The sequence below is a fragment of the Oreochromis aureus genome, linkage group 16 (genome assembly GCF_013358895.1).
Source record: "Oreochromis aureus strain Israel breed Guangdong linkage group 16, ZZ_aureus, whole genome shotgun sequence".
Taxonomy (NCBI): Eukaryota; Metazoa; Chordata; class Actinopteri; order Cichliformes; family Cichlidae; genus Oreochromis; species Oreochromis aureus.
In genome coordinates this window covers 20,865,796-20,890,452 of record NC_052957.1, presented here as the reverse complement: position 1 = coordinate 20,890,452, position 24,657 = coordinate 20,865,796, and the positions used below count along the sequence as shown (strand labels likewise).

Here is a 24,657-nt window from a genome sequence, read left to right as displayed (position 1 = left end):
AACTCTGAAGGCTTCACGGCTCCATCCGATAGGGGGCGCACTCAGCCAAAAACACATTAACGCATAACATTATGCTTAGTCCTGCAAGTCTAGTATATAAAGCGGTGTAATAGTGTGATTTTGTGAGTGCAGACTTTCAGCTTAAACTCAAGGGGTTTTATAATAAAATATTGCGCATTTTTATACACTTCCCCATTTTCAGAGGCTTAAAAGTAATTGGACAATTGACTGAAGTGGTTTCAGGTGAGGCCCTTGGTCACAAAATACATTTTATTAAACAATATCTCTGTATCATTGGTGTATTGCAAATTCCAGATATGTACTAAACATTTACAAAATCAGTGAACAGTTGTTGGGAGTATTTTGTTTATGGATTAACCTCTAGTTCTTAATCTTCACTGAAGTTTTATGGCAGCTGTGGTGACACATCACACAAGAGTGAAGTAAGAACTGTGAGCAATAAGAGAGTCCTGGGTTCTCTAACCTTGCAATGCACTTTCACACACAGACCTACTACACATAAACAGAAGCACACCACAGCCCCACACTCCCACACGGCAGCTCTATCAAAAAGTAAAAATATGCCAGCATTGCCACAGTCTTCTTTGAAGTCATCCCATGCCACAGAAAAGCTTAGTCCCTCTTAATAACTGATGTTAAAACTTCAGCATGGGGATCCGTGGCGTGTAGTCGGTCAGAAGAGAAACAATGAGGCCCTGAAAGGCAGAAGACAGTTGTGATGGTCAGTTGAAAGAAAACTAAACCGGAGTTAAAAGGAGATTAAAACAAACTCAAACGGCACATTATGCATTAACATTTCAGCCCACCATGATGGTCCATTTTCTATTCTCTGCCTCCGAAAAGACGAGAGAGCGGGATGAGTAGAACACCTGATCATCTACCTCCTCCATTTTCCGAGGGAGACAGTGCAGGAAGGTCCAGTCTGACTTGGCCACACTTCCTGTCTGTAACAGAAGGGCATCAAACCACGGATAAGTGTTGTCGTCCATGGAGTGTAAGGATTTTCAGGGATGTGACTTAGACTTTCCTTCCCTTCCTTGAACTTGTTTTCTTAATATGAAAGTATCTAGCTGTGTAGACTATATGCAGAAAAACTAAACTAAAACCATTTAAAACCAATTTCAATAGGTGGTGACATGATGCATAAAAACAAAAGTTTCTCAAAAACCATTTTTATACAGTTTTCTTGTCTTTATCCATTTTTATCTAAAAAAAACAACAACACTTACTTTACCGTGTTTTGTTATATATTCATGTATCACTCATACATATATACACGTATACACATCCACACATATAGCAAATCAATGATTTTTATCTGAAAAATATTAGTGTTTAAAAACAGGTAAAAAGGTGGAGAGTAATTATTTGGCTGAAAGTAATGTCCTTCTTTACCTGCATAGAAATCTGGTATCCATGGAAGTCTTTGAGCCTCTTTTTCTTCTCCTCTTCCTGTCCCATGCTGACCCAGGTGTCAGTGACCAAGACATTGCTGTCACGGGCAGCCTCCATGGGGTCAGAGGTCAGAATGAACTGGGTACCATGCTGAGACAGGATGTAATATTATTTATTAACATTAACCCTGGCAGAATACTTGAAACTAGAAGACATTAATGGCAGGTTTTAGAGGACCTCACCTGTTTGGCGAGCCTGTGTGCCTCTTCAGTAACGCTCTTGTCTGGCTCGTACCCCTGAAGACAAAGATATGGCTTTATCTTACTGACACAAGAAGTGCGGAGATAAGAAGCTCAAGGCTGACTGCCTGCCTTTAACCTCAAACTACACAAAAACACATAAGTTACAAACACCAGAGTAATGAAGCGATCACATGCATCCAATAGCGCAACAAGAAGCCAACCTTCGGTGTAGCAGCCTTAAGATGAACTCCGAGTTTGGCTGCGGTCATCATGAAGGAGTGGAGGACATTGTTGCCATCTCCAATCCAGCTCACCGTTAGGCCATTAAGGGATCCGTAATGCTCCTGGATTTGAAAGAAGAAAAAAAAAGGTACTGTATCGTTATCAACTAGTGGATTAAAATTGCAGAACACCACAGGGTAAGAGTACCTGTAAGGTCAGGAAGTCAGCCAGAATCTGGATTGGGTGATACAGATCTGACAGTCCGTTAATGATAGGGATTGAAGCCTCCCTATCTAGCTCCTCCAGCATCGAGTGGCTGTTCACACGAGCCAAAACAACATCACAGAGTCCAGAGAGAACCCTGTTGTGAAAGATCAGACATGCACAAGAACCTTGTGGTTTATATACTGAGCCAGGAGGGAAATCTGGTTGAGAAAAACTGTTCTTCTTCAGTAATTACATTCCTCATGATTTTCATTGTTGTGAGTGCTATAGAAAAGGTTAAAGCCTGCAGCTGCTTTTATTTCCCTGAAATAAACCAACAGCTCACCTGGCTGTATCTGTGCAGCTCTCATTCACTCCCAGGTGGATGTCCTGTGAGGTAAGGAAACAGGGATGTCCACCCAGCAAAGTAAAACCTGGAGTTATAAGATTAAGGCACTTTTAATTTCCCTAAAAGTCAACTAGTGCTTTAAAAAGTGTACTTAAAGTAAATTTGCAGGCAGGAGTGCACGCTAAGGGAATGTGGGGGTGGTGGAGAGGGGAAATGAGGAGTGCTGATCAGTGTTTTGGTGGGGGTTTTACTGAATGTTGCCTTTCAGCAGTTCTTTTGTGACTACATTAACAATGACTGGACTGAATGGCATTAGCCGGGCTGCTGCACTAGGATAGAGTTTTTTAATTTATGTAATTATTGGCTTAATGACCTTCCATGCAGTTAGACACTACTGTTAAAACCACTGTGCTTTTAATCCCTATAGGTAAAGCTACATTAGCATGTTTTCATCAGTGAAATAAAGCAAGCATTCATTCATACATGTCATCTCTGTAAACAAAGACTGACTTTGGCCTGATGTGACAAGGCCATATTATTACTCACTGTAGGGTGTAACTGTATGGATCTATGCCAATATACTCGCCTCTGTCAGTGCGCCCCAGGGCGGCTGTGGCTACAATGTAGCTTGCCATCACCAGTGCATGAATGTGTGTGTGAATGGGTGGATGACTGAATGTGTAAAGCGCTTTGGGGTCCTTAGGGACTAGTAAAGCGCTATACAAATACAGGCCATTTACCATTTACCATATTAAATGAAGAATGATTCAGTTAATACATATATAAATAATAAAAAAGCTGACTAAGAAATAAATGTCTACAAAGCAAATATTGGGATGTATAATTGAAACAGTAATTATGGAAAAACTTCAAATTTCTGCCTCTGAAAAAATAAAACAAGTAAAAATTTGGGGTTATTATCAAAAGATTTTGGAAGTTATTAATTTCACATCTTGACATAGCTAACTAAAAAACTCAAAATTGAACCAAATAAATAACTTGAAATTTTTAAATTAAGGTTAAGAAAATTCCAAGTTTCGTTACAGATGTTATGAAGGTGTGAAGTTACGGATAACAAAAAAATTTTTGCGTGTGTTTTGTTGTTGTTTTTCAAGTGGGAGAAAGCATCCATTATATGCATAAAGAAATGCACAGCAAATTTCAGAATCACTTTTGTTGCTCAATTTATACACAATAACAACCTAAATTTGTGACTTACAGAAAAAAAATGTTGTTTTTTCAGTGGCGGAAGCAAGTTTCCATGCATAATTGTAGAAATAATTTAACATAATATTAAATAAAAAAGAATGGCTATTAGAAAAAAAACCTGAAATATATGAGTAACCAAACACATGAAAAATATAAAGATATACAAGGAAAACAAAATGAAGACTTTGGAGTGGCCTAATCAAAGTCCTGACCTGAATCCGATTGAGATGCTGTGACACGACCTTAAAAAGGCGGCTCATGCTCAAAAACCCTCACACGTGGCAGAATTACAACAATTCTGCAAAGAACAGTGGGCCGAATTCCTCCACAGTGCAGTAAAAGACTCATTGCCAGTTATTGCAAACACCTAATTTCAGTCGTTGCTACTAAAAGTGGCCCAACCAGTTATTAGGTTTTATTGGGCAATTATTTATTCATACAGGGTCATGTAGGTTTGGATTTTTTCCTCTTAACAAACACCTTTATTTAGAAATCGCATTTTGCGTTTACTGGTGTTATCTTATTCTAATATTTAAATTTGTTTGATGATCCGAAACATTTAAATGTGGCAAACACAAAAAAAATAGGAAATCAGGAGAGGGGCAAACGCCTTTCCACACCACTACATATAGCAATGAAATGTCTTGCATCCGTCGAATACCATACCCTGAGCCACATCCATATGCTTATATTGAAAAACTGACACCTGTTTCTGTGGACATTCTTGTTCTGGTGCTCCTCTTCTCAAATATCATTGCAATCGACTTTCCTTGTAGAAGAGGCAAATACTGAAATAGAAAGGACTCTTAATTACACACCCAGAGGCCACAGAGTACACCAACTATAAGTACTGAAGTTTTGCAATTAAAGTTAAATACCTGTTTTTCATGCTTAATCCGATGCTTAAGGTCTCCGGAGACCCACAGCAGCTTCTTGATTTCATCTGAGCTGAAATCCTTCAGAGTAAGACAGCTGCGACCTTTTAAATTCACCGAGCCGAGGCAAGCAGCTCCGGCCCTGGAAAAGCAAAAGAAATACATTCTCTCTTCTATCACCCGCACCCTGCTTTCACAGCTCTTCTTCCACATTCGGATTTGTCTTACCCAAACGCTCGTGCTGAACAGCTGTGCAGAGATTTGAAACATCTGGAAAGCGAGCTTTTTGCAGAAAACAGCCTCAGAGACATGGTGGCTCACGGTAAGTCCAGCGGGAGCGCAATGCTATGTGGATATTTCATCAGAGAGGAACAACTTCTGCATGTCTCCTGTGTTTCAGGTGTCGTGCCAAAAGTAGTTACCCCCGGCAAAAACCGTTCCCCAATCCATGAGAGCGCGCAAAGGAGGAGGAGCCACTTGCCCTCGTTTCTGTACGCTACTTGTCACTGATCTGCAATCGCTGTTGTAAAGCGTAAAAACTGGAAAACAACAGGCTCGATTCGTGAATGGATTTTAATACTAACTTCGTGACATTGTAATGTGCCGTGCGGAAGACTATTGAAATAACCTGCTGGGAATAGTTTGTCCAGACAAAGACGTTGATACTATGGTTTACACTTCTGTAATGCACATTAGCGGTGCTATCACGAAGAAGTTTATTTGCAAAATAAATCAGAGAATAACCAATAACCACATTAACATTGGAGAGGATTTCTTCCTCCCAGCAAAAGTTATGGAGGGGTACAGATTTTATCAGGCTGTATGGCAGCGTCTGCCAAAATTTGTGCCCCCCCATCTATAATGCACGTTAGCAGAGTTTTTCTTTGAAAATAACTAAAAATTAAAACAACAGATAAATATACACGTCTTTGTCAGTAACAGCGTTTTCCAAAAATTTGCAAGTCAGTTTTGGCCAACCTTTCGTGGGCCTATTCGACTCCAACATTGACACATTTTTCCAAAATCTTAGGTCACGTGGGTTTTCCTCGTCAATTATGCAAATTAGTTGACGTTGTGCGCACGAACTGAGTGCCGCTGAGCTAACGAGAAGATTACAATTTGTTTTCGAAAAATAACCAACACCACAAGAGGATGGAACCAGACGAGTACAAGAGTTTGGTTGCATATAAACTAAAAGGCGAGTATCCAGCGCTTTTCACGAAAAAAGAGAAATTTCTTCTCCGAAGAAAACCTGCTATTTACGACATTTAAAGGTAGTAACAGCAACTTCGTAGCGTTTATAAATGTCATCAATACATATATTAACACACACACACACACACACACAATGGCAAAATGTGTAGTCTTAATTTGCACTTACAGATTTAATTAGCTTGACCTTTCTTTGACCTAAACAAAAACAAGAGAAGCCATTTCAAAGCGTTTCTACTGGCCAGGGATGTCATTGGACATCAATAATTGGGTGGGTACTCAAAACAAACTCTGTAATTCTACTACAGCTAACTTATTTTAAGATGAACACAGCAATGTTTCTGTATCTCTCAAATTAATTTATGTAAACCCTGATCATCAGCTGTTGTGTTTCTTTGTGGATTGCTTTTGTTTTTGATTAGGTTTCCCAGTGCGCAGTTTGCCAGGCAAGTGCTGCAACAATTAAAAAACCAGCGGAATACATTCCGATAAAGGTTAGTCATCAACCATAGAAAATAATCACAGAATGTTTTGATTGCTTAGAAACTACTGATTTTATACTTGAAAAAATTAGAACAGTAGATTAGCAGTCTGTGTCATTTCAGTATTATTAATGTAACTATGTTTTTCTTTTTAAGGTTTCTCAGCCATTTTAATTGGGTGGGATTGACATTATTGGGAATCTTACTGAAACCAACAGCAGACATCAGTATATTTGTGTTTTTATTGACTATTTCACAAAGTGGCCACAAGCCATACCCTTTGAGGTCGAAATCAGCCAAGGAAGTGACAAACTGTCTCATAAAATTTGTCCACCAGTTCGGAGCACCGAAAGGGGTTCTTAGTGACCAAGGCAAAGAATTTGTCAATTCTGTAAGTACTTTAGTCTTTGGCAAAAATATGTGAACACATATTTGAATAATTTTTTGAAAATGGTTCCATTTCTGGTCTTTATAAATCTCTTTTTGAGATATTAGTATGACTGTTTTATATTTAAATTCTTATTGTAATGTGCTTATAGTCACTTGCTTTTGCAGCTCAACAAAATGGTATGCAGATTGTTAAAAGAAGGCTTGGTGGAGAGAATGAATGGCACCATCCAGAGGTAAATTGGAGTACATGCAGCTTAATGCATAACACGTTATACTTTTATGGGGTTCACTTTAACCAAATCATTAATGCATGACATTTAACTATTAAAAAATTAAAATGATCTTTCATATGAATGTCTTCCATGTGCTTTTATTGTCAGAGCCCCTCTGTAAGGTTGTTGGTGACCATCCAGAAACGTGGGATGAGTATCTGGATGATGTGATGTTTGGACTCAGAACTAAAAAGCAAATGACCACCTAATACTCACCCTATTACCTGATGTTTGGCAGAGAGGCTCGTTATCCATCCGAAATCCCACAAGAGTACATGGTATGTCTTTCTGTCTGTGACAAACTACATGAAAACCGTACCAAAGACACTTAATGTTAATTTTTACTTTATTTCTCTGTTCTTTTATCTATGATCTGTGTATCTTACACAGATTATAGTAATAATAGACATGTCTTTTGCTTCAAAGGTTGACGAGAGTGTGGAAGTGGGGCTGGAAGAGCTGTCGCAAGACATTCGAAAGCATCAAAAGCTGTTGGAACTGCTGAAGGACAATGTGGTCAAAGCACAGGAAAAACCAAAGGGCAAAATAAAAATGATGAAGAGAGATGTTGTTTTCAAAGTTGGTGACAAAGTTTTAACTGCTAACATAAGAAGCCAGCAGAGGAAAGGGGGGAAAATTGAAGCAAACGTTTTAGGCCCTTACATCATTACAGCAATCCAAGGTAAAAGTGTGGATCTTCAGGATTCCAATGGGACAATCATTCCAAAAGTACATGTAGACCAACTAAAGTTAGCAAAGACAGTATGCCAAGAGTGCCACATCGGGGTTTAAAGGAAACAGCAGCCACATTACTAAAAGCACAACCAGGTCCAGCAGCACCACAAGCTGCAGCAGCACCAGCATCTGCTCTAGCTCCAAAGACTACAGCAGCACCATTGGCAGGAGCACCACCACCTCCTAGAGCTCCACAGGATACAGCACCAGTGGCATCACTTGCATCACCACCAGTGAAAACCCCACAACTATCTCCAGTTCCACAAGGCATACCAACAACAGTATCAGATCCAGGGTCAAGAGACACACTAAGAAAACGCACCACCAGAACCAGCCACAATTGCTACAGCACAAGGACGCGCTACAGCTCTACAAACTAAATCCCAAACAGCGGCAGACCCAGCCTCGCAGACCACAGCGGCAGACCCAGCCTCGCAGACCACAGCGGCAGACCCAGCCTCGCAGACCACAGCGGCAGACCCAGCCTCGCAGACCACAGCGGCAGACCCAGCCTCGCAGACCCAGCCTCGCAGACCACAGCGGCAGACCCAGCCTCGCAGACCACAGCGGCAGACCCAGTCTTGCAGACCACAGCTCCAAAAGCTACATCACCAGTAGACTCAGATCCACAAGCTACAACGCACAAGCCTCAGCTCCATCTACAGCACAAACCGTAGAAGAAACAGTTCCGCTAGTGACAGCAGCACCAGCCACAGCCCCACGAGCTACCCCTGCACCACCTCCAGCATCACCACCTCAAAGATATACTGAAGCTGTTGCAGAGAAATGTAAATAAATATAATAATTTTTTATTTGCTTAAAAAGCACTTTTTTGACAGTCTTTGTTTCAGTGCTCTATAGGTCATGGCATAGCACATTTTACAGTTTTTACCAGATGTTTTAGGTATATTTCCTAAAAGAATCTTTAAATTCAAATACTATGTTAATGCTTTTTAAAAAAAAAAAAAACCTTCATGGAGCAAAACATTATAGAAAACCTGTAAAATGCTGTAAGTCACATGTGTAACATTACACAAATGAATAAGTGAGTCCCTCAAAACTGGGCATATTTCTTTGTTGTTGTGTAAACCAGAATGCTCATCATTGACACTGTACATCTGATGTACTAACAGTGAAAAGTTTGTACACACCTTCATTTGAATGTTTTTTTTCTTCATTTTCATGACTACTTTGTAGTTTCGAACTGAAGGCATCAAAACTATGAATGGACACACATGGAGCACTAACCCTAACACAAATGATGTAGTAAACAAAAAAGTATGAAATAACCCAAAAGACCTTTTAGATCTTAGATTCTTCAAATTAGCCACCCTTTGCTTTGATCACTGCTTTGCACACTCTAGCCTTCTGTCAGTGAGCTTCATGAGGTAGTCATCTGAGATGATTGGCACTGCATGAAAAGCATCAAAAACACTGAATGGGAAGGTCTGTCCAGAATTTTGACTAGTAGTGTAGAGATGCTGCTTTTAAGAGCCCAGAAATTTACACTCTATTTTATAGATAATAATACTAGTTTTGGAGGACAAACAATAATATTTTTCCAGAAACGGTTATGTCATAGTAACGGCCAGAGGTGCAAACCTTGAGCCTGACTATTTTAAAATATATTTATGTAGCTTCAACAAAACATAATTAAAACATGTTGTTGTAATGGGTGATTCTGCTAGAACAAAGATTTGATAGGGCACAAGTATTTCTATTGCCATGTGTTTACATTTCTTTTTTTTAATGTGACTTTAATTTGTTATGAGAACATTGTAAGTATTACTTTACCCCCAAATAAAAGCAAATTTAAGTGATGTATTTCTTAACAAAATACAATGTCAAACCATGTGCTCATTTTATCAGCATCTTAAAAGTATTTACCCTGAAACACATCGTTTGTCAGATAACCGCATAAGAAATTATGCATTTTAGATTTTGATTTACGTTTTGTTCTGCTGAATTATCTCTTTTTCTCATTACTTTTTGTAGATATAATGGGTGCCTGGGCTGGAAAGAATCCTCACATTCTACTGTCAAAAAAAGGTGGTTACAAATTATTCTACTGAGATATCCAACAAATTGGTCTTGACATGGAGTTGGAAAGTGAGGTACAGTGATCTTTACTGACAGCTATGTAACTATCAGTGTTTTATTCCTTGTGATGGACCGAGCAGTGAAAGAGTCAGGCACAGGTTTGAGTCCCAAAAAAAAGGTTTTTTATTTAACCCCAAAAATAGTTGGTTAAATCTTACAAAAAAAATCAAAATCTTGGGCCCATAAAAGAGGTCAAAATAACAGAACTCTACTCAAAGTTAAGAAACAATACTGATAACTCAAACAAACTGACCTAACTAAACAAGACAAAGAGGAAACTTAAATAGTGGCTGATCAGCCCACAGAAAACACAAAAAGGGGTATAACACACAAAAAACCTAACTGAAACTGACATAATGAACTCCAATTCCCCCCCCATGGTTCCGAGTTATGGAATGAGCCAATTTGCAGTTTTCCATCAAGGCTCGCGCTGCCCCTTTTCCACCTCTTGGCTCCTCAATCAAGGGACTGGAGCAGCTGCCACTAAGGTAACTCAGAAAACGATTAAATCATACATCACAGTGTAAACTAGTGATGGGTAGATGAGGCCTCGTGAAGCTTTTCAGCACATTCCCCAAACTGTATCGATACTGTGTTGCTGTTTTGCTCCATACTGACACCTGCTGGACCTTAAATATCATTGCAGGCAACTTACTTGAGACTTAGAACAGACACTGATTCAATGACCTAGTCGTACTTTCCATGGAATCATTTTATATCTTTTACATTTCAAATATTGTAGAGATCTTTAAAATATATTGTGAATGACATTAAGTGAAAATTAAAATGAAAGTATTGTGAATGTAATATTACCCATTTAAATGTAACTGACTCAGAGTTTATTATAAATTTTTATTCAGAAAAATACGTTTATCCAATGTTTTTGCATTCAGTCTATTGCGGTTTTTTGACACCATTTCCCCAGCTTTGGAAAACACACACTCACAGGCACAGATGAAGCTGGGGTACTCAAAAACTGTAAAGGCAGGTGGAAAAGGTTCGGATAAGATGTCTTCCTATGCCCCCAGTACATTAAAGGATCCTCTGATCCTGGAATGTTTCTCTCCGCCAAGTAGCACTGGACCTCAATGATGGAGTCCACTGTTGCATTGTTGGTTTGTCTGCCAACTTCTTCATCGTGCCGCTGCCACAGGTTTTCTGAAATAATAATGAATAAAAAAAAATAATGAAGCAGTGAATGTTTTTTGGGAACGATAACATAAAATAAAATAAAATAAAATGGCCGTAATGCAGCATCTTCCTGTGGCTAAGCCTCTTCCTGCCTCTCTCTCTCTCTCTCTCTCTCCCTCACCTGTACTCCTGAGCTTGATCTACCTAATCAGCAGGGAGCTGCAGGGTGAGGAGGTGTGAGGGAGACAGCCAGCAGTGAAGATGACCAGGCAGACCGATGTCGACATACCGGGTGAGCCTTGCTACATATTATAAAGCCCTCGGCTTCATGCACACCTAATCATACCTAACATGGGCTTTATTTTGCTCACGGTTAGCATGTTGCTATTTCTGTCAGCCTGCTGCTACTTAAATGGCTTGAGCTCTGACAGCAGGCTTGACTGGGATTTAGTGGGTGTTAAGTTCGGCAAGTACTTAAACTTTCTGTCCCAGGGCTTTCTAGAGATGAATCACAGACAGCAATGTGCAAAATTCTTGAACCGCCTCTCATCCAAAACTTTTCTTGCAATTTCTTTAAGAAATAGTTCTCCAGGCTTTCTGAAAGTCTTTCAAAGTGTTTCTTTGGCTGCTGTTTCATTCATTTTCAGTCTAGTCCTTATGCTTGACCATTTTCAGGGGGATATTTTAATTTTTATCTGTTTGTTTGTTTGTTTTTGTTTGTGATTGTTAAGCCAATTAACACTGACTTGTGAAATACACAAGCATTAAAAAGACACCTAATTTAAGTGCATATGTTTATGCACTTTGTCACTACAGATTGTCATAAAAACAGAATTTGTTCCCATTTCTTTATTACTTTAATACATATAAAAATGTCAAAGAAAACATATTTGATAGGCATGAAACAGTATTGTTGCAACCACAAGATGATTCCTAAAGAGCTATTAGTCAAAAACGAAAAAAAAATATTAGCATGGTGTGCAGTGTGTTCTTAATAATTTTGAGGAAACTGTATAGTTGTAAGATAAAAGAAGGTAGCAGGGTTAATAACCATCTACAGAAGATAAACACTATCTGAAAATCATTTCCTTAAGAAATCCAGCAAAGACCTGAGACAGGACCTGAGAGATGCATCTGCCCTTCAGCTGATCCATCTACTGTTCACTGAAGTCTCATCAAAAATATTCTCAGTGGAAGGATGGCTGTCAAGAAGCCATTATTAAGGAAGTGAAACCAGGAAAAAAGGCTGAGGTCAAATTGCAAAATAACTGGTCTGGCAACAGCTCTGATGCAGTGATGAATCCAAATATGAAATTTCTGGTTCAAATAATTGCCAAAATACAGAGGAGGTCAGGAAATAGGTACAACCATCTGTAAAAACCTGTGTGAACCCTGTATCGTGGTTTGGGGCGGTGAGAATTCAGACTGTGTTGAAGACTAAAGGTGGTCTAATATCAACTTTCAAGCTTGTAAGAATTACACAAACTTGGTTTTTGCCTTCTAATGGTGTATTTCCATGTATGTTTGCATGTTTCAATACATAACTGCACCTCTTTCCCATTTTCATAGCAAAATATATATTACAAAAAAGAGGGGTTGCTGAAGACTTTTGCACAGTTCTGTATTTGTCCATCTGTTACCAGAAACAGGAGCCATTTTCACATTTGGAAGGACCAGCTTTGCTAATAATGTTCCCAGCAAGTTCTGGCTGAAGAATGACCATCCAAAGCACATGTCATGTGGCGGAGAGCACTCTGCTGTTATCACAGGTACACTGTATGTATATTTTAGTAATGAAAGCTGACATTGTTCACTAATAACATTATTTTTGTGCTTGCAATGGCTTTGCAGAAAATGGGAGGTTGCTGATGTTTGGTGGCAACACGTGGGGCCAGCTGGGGTTGAGAATTAAGCCTAGTGCTAGGAAACCAACCTCTGTGAAAGGTTAGTTTTTTTCACCGTGGCTGGATCATATTGCATCAAATGAGTTATTTTAATTGTTTAATGATTTTTTGTGTAAAGCATAAAAAACCCACATCACAAAAATGAGCCCACATGACTTATTTTGTTAATCTAAGCCCCAAAATATAGAGTACAGTACAATACAGTTTTATATACTGGGATATTTATAATTAGAGCTATTTGTATTTATTCAAGCTATTTTGTTATATTTTGTAACTTACATATTACGTGTATGTAACCTATTGTATTGTATTGTTACTGTTCTTACTGTCTAGGAGCAATTGTGACCACATAGTTTTCTCTGGTATTGTGATTCTAATCACATAAAAGACAAAAAAAATGTGAGACAAAAAAGGCAGGAAGTCAAAAAAAATGTGTGATAAATGTGAATTATTTTGAATTGTTAACTAATGATCAAAACAAGACTTTGTTAGTCCATTAACAAGAAGATAATTGTGGTATTTTTAAGCCATTTTACTCACTATAATTACTGTATTTCCTTTCCAGCCTTGAAGTCTGAGAAGGTGAAGCTTGCAGCTTGTGGGAGAGACCACACAATTGTTTGCACATGTGAGACGATAAACAAATATATAATTACATGTGAGAGATGTTTCCATGAACACTGCTGTCCTCAAAATGAGTATACTTGTATTTTTAGTTCATGGCAGTGTATACAGTGCAGGTAGCAACCAGGACGGGCAGCTGGGTTTGGGCCATTGTGACAAGTCTACATACTTTCACCTGCTCCGCCCTTTCTGCGACTGGGCACCAATCAAAATGCTTTCTGCAGGATGCAACACCTCAGCTGCCTTAACAGGTCTGAACAATGACGATATAATAAGTTTCTCTGCTAGAAAAGATGGGCATATGTAAAGTGTATGTATGTATGTGTGTTGGTAGAGGATGGGAGGCTGTTCATGTGGGGGGACAACTCTGTGGGTCAGATTGCTTTCGGCGACGAGGGATTTGCCGCAGAACCCAGAGAGGTCCACGTTGGAGAAGCAGTCATATGGGTGTCCTGTGGGTACAAGCACTCGGCTTTTGTGACAGGTACAATGCAGTCCAGCCACACGCATCACTGCGGCAGGTCCAGTGTTAAATGAACCAGTCTTCAATACTTGTGTCATTTATTGTGTTGGATTTGTCCCAGTTTATGGTCGTCTCTACACATTTGGTGAGAGTGCGAATGGAAGACTCGGTCTTCAGAAGGAGCAGCTGGCCAATCACAGAGTTCCTCAGCAGGTGCAGGGAGTCCTGGGTCATGTCACCCGAGTGTGCTGTGGAGGGGAGCACACAGTGGTCCTCACAGGTATGCTAACAATTTTTTTTTTTAAAGAAAAGCATAAAACATCTGTAAAAGGAGCTGGTTAATCAGCGATGGAAAAGGTATTCAGGTCTTTAACTTAAGCACAAGTATCAGTTTGACTGATAATGATTTTCACATCATTATAGGAAAAATAAGGAGAAAATACTAACGCTTTTACTGTGTGCGTTAGTATGTACGCGACATTTAATGTCAGCTGATCAAAGTAGGGCTGATTTTAACTGTTTTATGTGGTGATCACATCGTGTTTCCTTCTTTAAAATCTGCCACAGAACTCAACTTGTTTGATTATGTTAGACACTGTAAGGGACAGAATAAGTGATCTCAGCTCAAATGTAGCACAGGCACAATGAAGAAGAACTTCAAAATACGTTTCCCTGAGAATGGTGCTACAGTAGTCGAGTAAATGTACTATACATCGCTTTGAATCAAAAGAGTCCTTTCCCTCTGTCTGCTTTGCTGTGCCAGAGAAGAACGTGTACACATTCGGCAGGGGTCAGTACGGTCAGCTGGGCCACGGAACATTTCTGTTCGAGGTTCATTTGCCAAAAGCGCTGCAGCACTTTTGTAACAGCAAGGTCAGACACATCGCGTGTGGAGAGAACCACACCGCTGTGGTCACCGGTAAGCCATCTTTGAAGGTCACTGTGGTCATTGTGACTTTAAAAGTAGTATTGTCCATCCTTTTTAGCTGTCCATGCATGTTTTATATAATAACTGGATTTTTAAAAATGGATTTATGAGGAGTTTTTTTATCTTTAAGTTTGTTTTTCAGCTTCCCAGTGGCTTTGCTTCTTTCTTTTATTCCTATTCTATAAGATTTAAGAAAGGAAATTAAAAAAAAAAAAAAAGTTTTTCTTTGATAAATTCAAGAAACTTTCAAGAAACAAACTTCTTTAGGACATATGAGTTGTGTACCCCGCATAATTAAACACACAGCAACAAACCTGTAATCAGGTTAAAAGTTAAATAAAACAAGTGAATTGATGGTGAAAAAGAAGAGGAATATTTTTCTTTCCCATCCAGCATAAACAGACGGTGGTTAACTGGATGTTACTGAGGTGCTGTTTAATCACACAGCAGCCAGTCTGCCACTGTGAGGTGTTCAAATGCAAGTTCAGCAACTCACAAGCTTTCTCAAGAATCTGCTAAATTGACTAATTTCATAAACTTTCTCAGATGCTGTCTGCCTCTAGAGGTATTCAGTTGATTATCACCACACGTGAGTCAGCTTTCGAGGGGGTAGATAAATCCGTTTTTGTCAGTTAACTAAATGATCAATCTAATTTCAGCCAAACAATGTACTAAAACCAACATTCAGTATTCAAACTTTTCATTCACACAAACATTATGTGCATTTATAAGGGAATTAAATAAAAACCAAGGATGTTGTTGTGTATAAAATGTGTTAAAAGCAAAACAGCTTCAGCCAGGATTGACAACCTTCAGTCTGTGTCTGACGCATTTATCCTCCCCCTTGCTCCACAGACAACAGGCTGCTGTACACGTTTGGTGATGGTCGTCATGGAAAACTCGGGTTAGGGGAGGAAAACTTCATCAACCAGTTCAGCCCGACACTCTGCACACGTTTTCTTCAGTACGCTGTTCAGTCAGTAAGTGAAGGTGATGTAAAGGGCTTTAAAATATATCTTCATAATCAGTCAACTCCCTGCAAAAAGGCCATAAAATGTATGAGAGGCACCACAGCTTCTAGCAGAAAGCCTACTACAGCAGGATGTATCCACAGCACAATCGGTGGTAGACAAATCTGATCAGTAACATAATATTCTTCACCAATCACAGCAGGAAGAGCAACTGAAGCTGTGCTCACAGTCAGCACCTCGATATCATCTCTCCTTTCTTTGCATCTGCAGGCTTTCCCTTATTTGGCAGCTGATTGTTCATAGGGAGCAGTATTGTTAGATACGTCAGGTATTTCAAGGTAAAATGAAACTTCTCTCAAAGTAAGGCAAAAGTAATCTCGAAATCAATCTTGCTGTAGCCTTGAGGGAGTAATATCCTGTATGTCAGCAGGTAAATGAGTGAAGAGCAGACTGAGAGTGAATTGGCTAACAGTAACAAAGATGTTTCCTTGTGTCTTCAGGTGTCCTGCGGTGGTCACCACATGCTGGTCCTGGCTACACCCAGACCAGCAGAGAGCCAAGAAGTGGTGCCAGAGAAGGATGTCTTAATCACAGATGACTTTCTGGAGTCAAGTTTTACCAAAATCATCTTTAAAAACAAGTTCATCAATCCAACTCCACCATCCCCACTCTCAGCCCTCTCAGCCCGGGCACGCCACCGAGACAGAGTGAGACCCTTCAAATTACTACTCAGTTTTTAAAACACTTAATTCAATTCAATTCAATTTTATTTATAAAGCGCTAAATCACAACAACAGTTGCCTCAAGGGGCTTTATATTGTAAGGTAGACCCTACAATAATTGTTTTTTATGTTATAGTTTAATTCACGGAAATAAGTTATCCAAACCTATTTGACCCAGAATGAAAAAATGATTGCCCCCTAAACCCAAGAACTGGTTGTGCCACACTTGGGCAGCAAGAACTGCATTCACGTATTTGTGATAACTAGCAATAAGTCTTTTACATCTCTGCAGAGGGATTTTAGCCCACTCTACTCTGCAGGATTTTTTTTCCACATTGGAGGGTTTTTTTCTAGCATTTTGGATCTCCATTGGATTTCAGTCTTGACGGTTCTCAAGATGTTTTTTGGCAAAAGTGAGACGAACCTTTGTGTTGTTTTAGATCAGCAGTGTTTTCTCCTTGGTGCTCTCCAATGGATTGATCAGACAGGTTCTATTTAAATTTAAATAGTGACTGGATTTAACAGGTCTGCCAGTAATGAGACCTGAGTGTGGCTAGTAAAACTGAAATTAGCTTTCCAAAAAAATGTGGTTGACCACAGTCAATTCATGATTCAACAAGGGTGCAGATTACTTTTTCACACAGGGCCAGACATGTTTAGATATCTTTTTTCCTTAATGAATTTAAAAAGTGCATTTTGTAATTAGTCAGGTTATCTTTGTCTAATATTAAATTTCATTTGAGGACCTGAGTGTGATAAACAAGCAGACATGTTGAAAAAAGAAAAAAGAAATTAGGAAAGGGGATGGAATAGTTCCTTTTGATTTTTTTTCTTTTCTTTTTTATTTGACCCGTGCAGTCATGAAACGGGTATTAAAGTGTATTTTATGCGATAATAAAACGTTAAACATTTGAAACTGAGCTTGCAGAACCCCTTGAAAAGCTTGTATGACCTGTATTATATCAATAGGGGGCAGTGTTGCACCACACTGCAAATCTGCAACTGGTTGCTGACGCTCCATAGATGCATTTCCAAACTTAAACTCGAGGATCTCGTTTCCTATTTTTCAGGTTCGTTCTGTGGAGTTGTTTGGGGATAAGTTTCAGAGCCTCCCACGGCTTAACTCTGACTTTCTCAACACATCTCGGCAAACATCCAGAAATTCCCTAACCCTGAAAACCCTTTCAAAGGATGCTACTACTCCTTCATCATCCCCAAAACCAAAATCAGAGGTGGCAGGAAGCCCACTTCTCTCCCCCAGATCTCGATCCATATCCCCTCAGAGTCCACTGATATCCTCTAAGGCATCAAGCCCACATTCACAATCATCATTCACGCTTCAAAGTAAAGCATCCACGTCTGCTTCTTCTAAGTCTAAATGCAAAAAGGTGCCCTCTCCTTTGCTTTTACCAAAGTCTATAACAAAATTAAACCCCAGCAGTCCTGTAGCTACTAAAATGACTGCAAAGCCTAGACTAAACCGAGCAGCAGCCCCTAAGAAGCCTCTAAGTAACAAATTCTCATCTCCTGTGCCACCTAAAGAGCCCTACACACCGACTAGACCCCCCAGTAATGTTTTCATTAAAAATCTAAAGGAGGAAGAACATCCTGCCCCAACACAAACAGGTACTTGAATTCTATGGTTTTAACAAGAGGCAATAAATGTCATAGCCAGCTTTTAGCTGATGCTTGAGCGGGTTTAAGCTGTTTAACCTAATTTTGTCTGTTATTTCAGAAAATGTTAAGAGACAAATAATCACTGGAGAAGTGGAGGAGAAAGAAGACTCTGACTTTTCACCATATATGGTGAGAGAAGACATTTTTGATGGCTCATTATGCCATGGTTTCTCTTAGATTGTGGACTATACTGTATTTATCTGCACTGAGTCTCAAATGTAGAGTGAGACGACTGTTATTTTCCTCTTCTGGCTTCTTCTCTCTGGTTTGGATTAAATGCACTCCAGGGCAGGAAGCAGCAACGTAGAACACTCTCTGACTTTTTCCAGGAAATGTGCATACATCAGCATACGTGCTGTATACTGTATGTGTGTGTGTTCTTGCAAGCACATGTGTGTGTGTGTGTGTGTGTAAAGAAATTTTCCCCTTGGTAAAACAATGAAACAAAATATAAAATTGAATATCTCTAATGAATCTTCACCAGCCAGTTTCAGATATTTGGACAGCTTCTGCTGATACACAAATTTGTTTGGGCTCCAGCCCCTAGATACACAAACACACACACGGCTACACACACACATACAGTGCTTTGGAAAAGTTCTCAGGAATCTTGCCACATCTCATCAGTGTTTCCACAACCAGTGATGAAGCAAGTTGAGAAAGAGTCTCCTACTTTGCTGTGTGCTAAGGGTTACTGCAACATGTGGTGCCCCCCCCCCAGCAGTCCTGTCCTCACTGCAGGGGTAAATTTGTGTATATGTGTTTGCACAGTACTGTATGTGTGTCCTCACATGTGTGGGCTTTAAGTGTGAGAGAAATTTCAATTTTATTTATATCATGCTAAATCACAACAACAGTTTAAGCCTTAAGGTGCTTTATATTGTCAGGTAAAGACCCTACAATAACACAAAGAAAACAGAGAAAACATATCATATGACCCCCCTACGAGCAAGCTTTTTGGTGACAGTGGGAAGGAAAAACTCCCTTTTAACAGGAAGAAACCTCCAGCAGAACCAGGCTCAGGGAGAGGCGGCCATCTGCCGCTACCGGTTGGAGGTGAGGGGAGAAAGATGGGACAAAGACGCGCAGCGGCAGAGCGCCAGAGATGACTAATAACTAATGATTGCAGAGAAGTCTATAAACACAGAGTCACTCAATGCATCATGGGAATTCCCCAGCAGCCTAAACCTATTGCAGCATAACCAAGGGAGGATTCACGGTGACCTGATCCAGCCCTAACTATATGCTTTATCAAAGAGGAAAGGTTTAAGCCTAATCTTAAAAGTAGAGATAGTGTCTGTCTCCCGAATTCAAACTGGAAGCTGGTTCCACAGAAGAGGGGCCTGAAAGCTGAAGGCTGTCCCTCCCATTCTACTTTTAAATACTCCAGGAACCACAAGTACACCTGCAGTCTGACAGTGAAGTGCTGTGCTGGGGCGATACAGTGCTATAAGGTCATTAAGATAAGATGGGGCCTTATTATTCAACACCTTGTATGCATGGAGAAGGATTTTAAATTCGATTTGGGATTTAAAAGGGAGTCAATGAAGAGAAGCCAGAATAGGAGAGATATGCTGTTGCTTTCTAGTCCCTGTCAGTACTCTTGCTGCACCATTTTGGATTAACTGAAAGCCTTTTAGGAAGTTTTTAGGACTGATTACTGATTATATACAGCAGTCCAGCCTAGAACTAGCTTTTCAGCGTCAGTCTGAGACAGTATGTTTTCTAAAATGTCTCTAAAATAATCAGTAATCAACAGAATAAAATATTGTATTATACACAGGTATTTAATGAAAACAGTCAATTTTGCAGAGAAGGTTTATGAGGTGCTGAACTTGTGTTTTGAACACCTCACAGTGGCAGACTGGCTGCTGTGTGATTAAATAACACCTCAGTGACATGCTGTGAAAGATTTTCTATGTAGAAAAGTTTGAGCTAAGACATCACAGACTGCTGATTTATGCTTGCATCGCGATCAGGTAATCCACTGGGACTGTAGCCGAGCTTGACTTTGTGGTGTTATGCTTGATTCTTGGTATTACAAATGAAGTCTATTTATGTGTAATTTTGCATGAAATTGCACATAACATTGAAATTGTTGAGATTTAACAGAACTTTTACAGTCACTGGTGGTCAAAAGTCGGGTTCACTGTGACATCATAATTTTCAGCAGAAACACTTTTTTTCGTTCACTTTTTGTCAGTGCCATAACTCAGGAAGAGAAGGGGAATATATTTCACCAAACTGCTGACACTAATTATTCGTGCACACCTACTAAAGTCTTCAGTGCAACTAATTATATGAGTCTGGCCTGACATGGATGTAAGCTGCACAAGTATAAGGCTGTAATTCTATTTACACTTTGAAAACCACTGAAACATACCTCTAGTAGTCTATAATAGTAGGGTGCAAGTACAGTAGGTAGGTAAGATGATATTTAAAGCATTAAAAACACATAAAACATTGTACAAATTACATATGCAGTCATACTGACGGCCGCTCCGCTTGTGCAGCTTTCCTTCTTTAACGTGCTTTTGTCTGGCGAATGACCTTTTTCTTTTTCTTATTATATCTTACTGAATCCTTATGTGATTTGTTACAGGAAAAGAAAAAGGGCAGAGCTTTTAGACACGGAGTAAAGGAAGCAGAAGCATTTGCACAACAGATCCAGACCAATGAGAAGACCGACCGAAACTCCCATAAGGTTTTGCCAACAGAGCTTATGAAGGGCCCCAGCACCTTGAAGACAGAAGTGTCTCATCTGAAGAGCACAAAGAAAAATCACAAAGTGACTTCAAACAGCAAAGAGAACATCACCAAGGAGTCCAGCGACATCAAACCTTCAGAAAACAGGCAAGCTCAAAAACAGCTCCCGCATTTTAAATCACCACAGCAAGATAAGAGGAAACCGTCAGAGTATAGCACAAAAACACAACAGACGCTGACAGACGCACAGGGGAGAGTGACTGAAGTGAAGCACAAGACAAGGAAAACTGAGGATTTGAGAGAAAGTAATAAACCGAATGAAGAGGATAACAGCTCTCTGAAGAAAGGCTTGACAAGGACCCCAAGAAAGGAGACAAAGAAATCATTATCTTTAGATCAGAAATCTCCTTCTATCAAGGTCAGTAAAGTGAATCAAGCAGCCAATCTAGCATCCACAGAAAATGCCGTAAAGGAAAATGAAGCAACTCAGAGGGGAAGTGATGACGTCAAACCTGTTGAAGTGGCGAGTCGGGGGACGCGGCGAGTCAAATCGACTCTAACAAAAGATCAGCACAAGGTTAAATCTGTACCAGGAAAAGGTAACAGTGCAGCAGTGGATGCTAAATCACCAGCAACGCAGGAAGGAAACACAACACCTTTTAAGGCTGAAACCAAGAAATCTGTCTCCAGAAAAACACCTTTGAAAGTTAAGGGAAAATTGCAAGAGCTTAAACCAACACCAGTCAGGGATCAAAGTAAATGTGCAGAAAATCCCTTCATTGAAGGTGAAAGTAAAGAAAAGTGTGAGGAAAATGAGTTAAATTGTGCCAAGGATGCCACTCTGAAGATGAAAGGTGGGACTGTGGATGAGCAGAAATTGTCAAAAATAAAGGACAAAAAGATGGCAAAAGAATCCGGTGCTGAACAGAGGGCAAAAACAAAACGAAGAGGAGGAGGCAAGGAAGAGGAAATCAGAGTTAAAGATGAGGATGTTGACTCTGAGAATAAGATGAAGGCTAAACCAAAGAGTGAAGCTTCCAGCCTGCTGTCATCTCAGCAGGATACACCTACAGAAGTGAGAGGTAACCCAATTTCCCCTCAAAGCCCAGAGGTGGATTCTCTCAGAGCTGCAAAACCCCTGCAAGGCGCTGAGCCTGTTGGTATGGATTCCCGTGTTTCTGAAACAGATGAAGAGGACACTCGGGGCAAGAATGGGGAAAAAACAAATTGGGGAGAAATTCTCAGTAATTCAGCGTCACTTCTTCCAGCTGCTGGGATTGCAGGTGCAGCTATTGAGGTCCTTCGTCAGGCAGTGACAAGTGTGCAGTCTGACAGTGACAAAGCCACCTCGACACCCTCTAAAACGCTCAGTAATGTCAGACAATTCACGAAGCAGAGTGCAGTTACGGAGCCGTCCTTGTCCTCCACATTGTCACATTTTTCTTCCTCGAATGAAACGGAGGATGGCCTGAAGACAGATGCTCAAGCTGGTGTTCCATCGGAATCTGTAAATGAATCCCAAGAAGGAGAAAATGATGACAGCAGTCGTGATCCATCAGAGGGGGAGGCAGTGAAAGGGGGCTTGTCTGAGCAGATCAGGGGTGAACACATGGAGGATTCACAAAAAGAAGTGGAGGAGAAATCCGAAAAGGAATCTGGAGAGGATGAGGATTCTGAGGATGGGGGAAAGAATGAAGATGAAGATGAAGACGTAGAGAGTGGAAGTGATAGTGAAGATAAAAGGGAAGAATCTGAGAGTAGTAGTGACAAAGAAACAGGAGAGGAGAGCAATACTGGAGAGGGAGAGGAAGTTAATGTATCTGAGGAAGAAGAGGGTGAGGAGAAAACAAGCAGGAGTGATGAAGATGAAGGAAGTGATAAAACTAATGCTGCTGAAACTGAAGGAGAGGAAGAAAGCAGTAAGAAGACAAGTGACGGATTGAGTGACTCTGATGTGAGTGAAGGAGCTGAGGAGGAAGAGGAGGAAGGTGAAAATGAAGAGTCCAGTGATGAAGAGAGTAAAGAGGATAAAGAGGAAGAGAGCAAGATGAGTGAGGATGAAGAGAAGAAAAGCGGTGATGAATCAGAGAGCGATGAGAGCACAAGCCGAGAGTCAGAGGAGGGGGAGGAGGACGAAGAGGAAGGAGACACTGCAGAATCTGCCAAAACTGAAGGAGAAGAAAATGATGAAGATGAAGAGGGCGAAACTGAGGAACACAATGATGCCTCCACAGAAAATGAGGACGAGGAGAAGGACTCGGTGGAAGATGAAGAGGCTGATAAGAGTGAAGGAGAGCAAGACAGTGATAAGGGAGAGGAGGAAGGAGATAGCGGGGCTGATGAAGAGGAACTCCAAGATGAAAAAAGTGATGAAGAAGAAGAGGAAGGAGGTGAGGAAAGGGAAGAAAGGGAGTCCGTAGGTGATGGGGAAGCTGAGACAGAAGCTGGAGAGGATGAGGATAAAGAAGAGAGTGAGGAGGAGGAAGAGTCTGCAGAAGAGGAAGAGAAGGAGGAGGAGGATACAGGGGACGAAGACACAGAAGCTGAGGAAGAAGAGGAAGAGAAGGAGGAGGATGCAGGGGATGAAGACACAAAAGCTGAGGAAGAAGAGGAAGAGAAGGAGGAGGATACAGGGCACGAAGAAACAGAAGCTGAGGAAGAAGAGGAAGAGAAGGAGGAGGATACAGGGGACGAAGAAACAGAAGCTGAGGAAGAAGAGGAAGAGAAGGAGGAGGATACAGAAGACGAAGACATAGAAGCTGAGGAAGAAGAGGAGGAGAAGGAGGATATAGGGGATGAAGAAAAAGAAGCTGAGGAAGATGTTACAGAGGAAGAAGATGAGGAAGAGAATGAAAGTGAGGAAGAGGAGAAACCAAAAGGAAAAAATAAAAGCATGGAGCCTGCTAAAAAAAATCTGTTAGAGAGTGATGAAGGGGAGGGGGAGGAGGAGGAGGGGGAGGGGGAGGGGGAAGGTGAGGAGGAAGGGGAAGAAGAGGAAGAACAGCAAAAACAGACAAGGCTAAGAGGAGAAAGGAAAGACATGAAAGGTAATGATGAGGAAACTGATGATGAAGAAGAAAGGGAAGAAGAGAATAAGGAAAGGGGAAACGAGAACCAGGAGGAGGAGGAGGCAGAAGAAGAGGGAATTGAGGAAGAGGAAGAAGGAGATGAAAATGAAGAAGAGGAGGGGGAGGATGAGGAAGAAGAAGAGGAAGAGGAGGAACAAGCAAAATCAGCAAAGAAAATAAAAGAGAAGCGACAGAAGCCGCCACCAGACAGAAGCGACAAACAGAAAGAAGCACCCAAACCAGCACCGAGGACCAGGCAGCGAGCTGCAGGGGAGGCGAAAGCTGAGGAGTCTCAGCAGTTCTGGAACGATGTCCTGCCTCAATACCTAGACCTGCAATGACCACGCCCACAGTGAAGCCACACCCACAAAAATCTCAGCTAAACACGAGCTTCGTCTCACGTTATTCTTTATGCTCTGAAAACACATAACAAGTGTGTCTAAGCACTTTTTTAAAACCCTTACACTGTCCAAGGCAGTCAAGCCATTTATACTGCAATGTAAGTTTTGTCAAGAACTATTTTCACGTGCGTATTGATACACATGTGGGGCACTTAGCAACACTAAAGTGGTGTATTTGGGACTACTAGCTTGAGGGCACTGATGCCAAAATGTGAACACATAGACTTCAATTCAATTCAATTCAATTCAATTTTATTTATATAGCGTCAAATCGCAACAACAGTCGCCTCAAGGCGCTTTATATTGCACAGTAGATCGTACAATAATAGATACAGAGAAAAACCCAACAATCAT

The 24,657-nt window shown here is 40.5% G+C and overlaps 2 protein-coding genes across 11 annotated transcripts; one reads left to right on the top strand and one right to left on the bottom strand.

The window, feature by feature from the left end:
- Positions 1-237: 237 nt before the first annotated feature.
- Positions 238-4,978, bottom strand: otc (ornithine transcarbamylase). Its single transcript, XM_031734590.2, has 10 exons — positions 4,746-4,978; positions 4,521-4,659; positions 4,349-4,430; positions 2,431-2,518; positions 2,088-2,241; positions 1,880-2,002; positions 1,659-1,712; positions 1,417-1,566; positions 828-965; positions 238-716 (listed from the first exon to the last, which is right to left on the bottom strand). The coding sequence occupies exons 1-10, from the start codon at positions 4,826-4,828 to the stop codon at positions 657-659; spliced, it is 1,071 nt and encodes a 356-aa protein (XP_031590450.2). The 5' UTR covers positions 4,829-4,978; the 3' UTR covers positions 238-656.
- Positions 1,900-24,657, top strand: rpgra (retinitis pigmentosa GTPase regulator a). 10 transcript variants are annotated; one of them, XM_039600444.1, is made up of 21 exons: positions 5,278-5,791; positions 5,943-6,000; positions 6,152-6,223; positions 6,368-6,602; positions 6,767-6,834; positions 6,982-7,151; positions 7,300-8,396; positions 9,604-9,722; positions 11,055-11,131; positions 12,483-12,608; positions 12,691-12,783; positions 13,309-13,371; positions 13,460-13,618; positions 13,702-13,851; positions 13,952-14,110; positions 14,594-14,749; positions 15,614-15,738; positions 16,230-16,436; positions 17,522-18,077; positions 18,187-18,257; positions 20,731-24,657. In XM_039600444.1, the coding sequence occupies exons 9-21, from the start codon at positions 11,101-11,103 to the stop codon at positions 24,241-24,243; spliced, it is 5,409 nt and encodes a 1,802-aa protein (XP_039456378.1). In that variant the 5' UTR covers positions 5,278-5,791; positions 5,943-6,000; positions 6,152-6,223; positions 6,368-6,602; positions 6,767-6,834; positions 6,982-7,151; positions 7,300-8,396; positions 9,604-9,722; positions 11,055-11,100; the 3' UTR covers positions 24,244-24,657. The 10 variants fall into 10 exon arrangements, with proteins under 10 accessions (XP_039456383.1, XP_039456379.1, XP_039456378.1 ...); XM_039600449.1 differs by lacking the exons at positions 5,278-5,791; positions 5,943-6,000 and adding an exon at positions 1,900-2,028 and having other exon boundaries at positions 6,549-6,602; XM_039600445.1 differs by lacking the exons at positions 5,278-5,791; positions 5,943-6,000 and adding an exon at positions 1,900-2,028.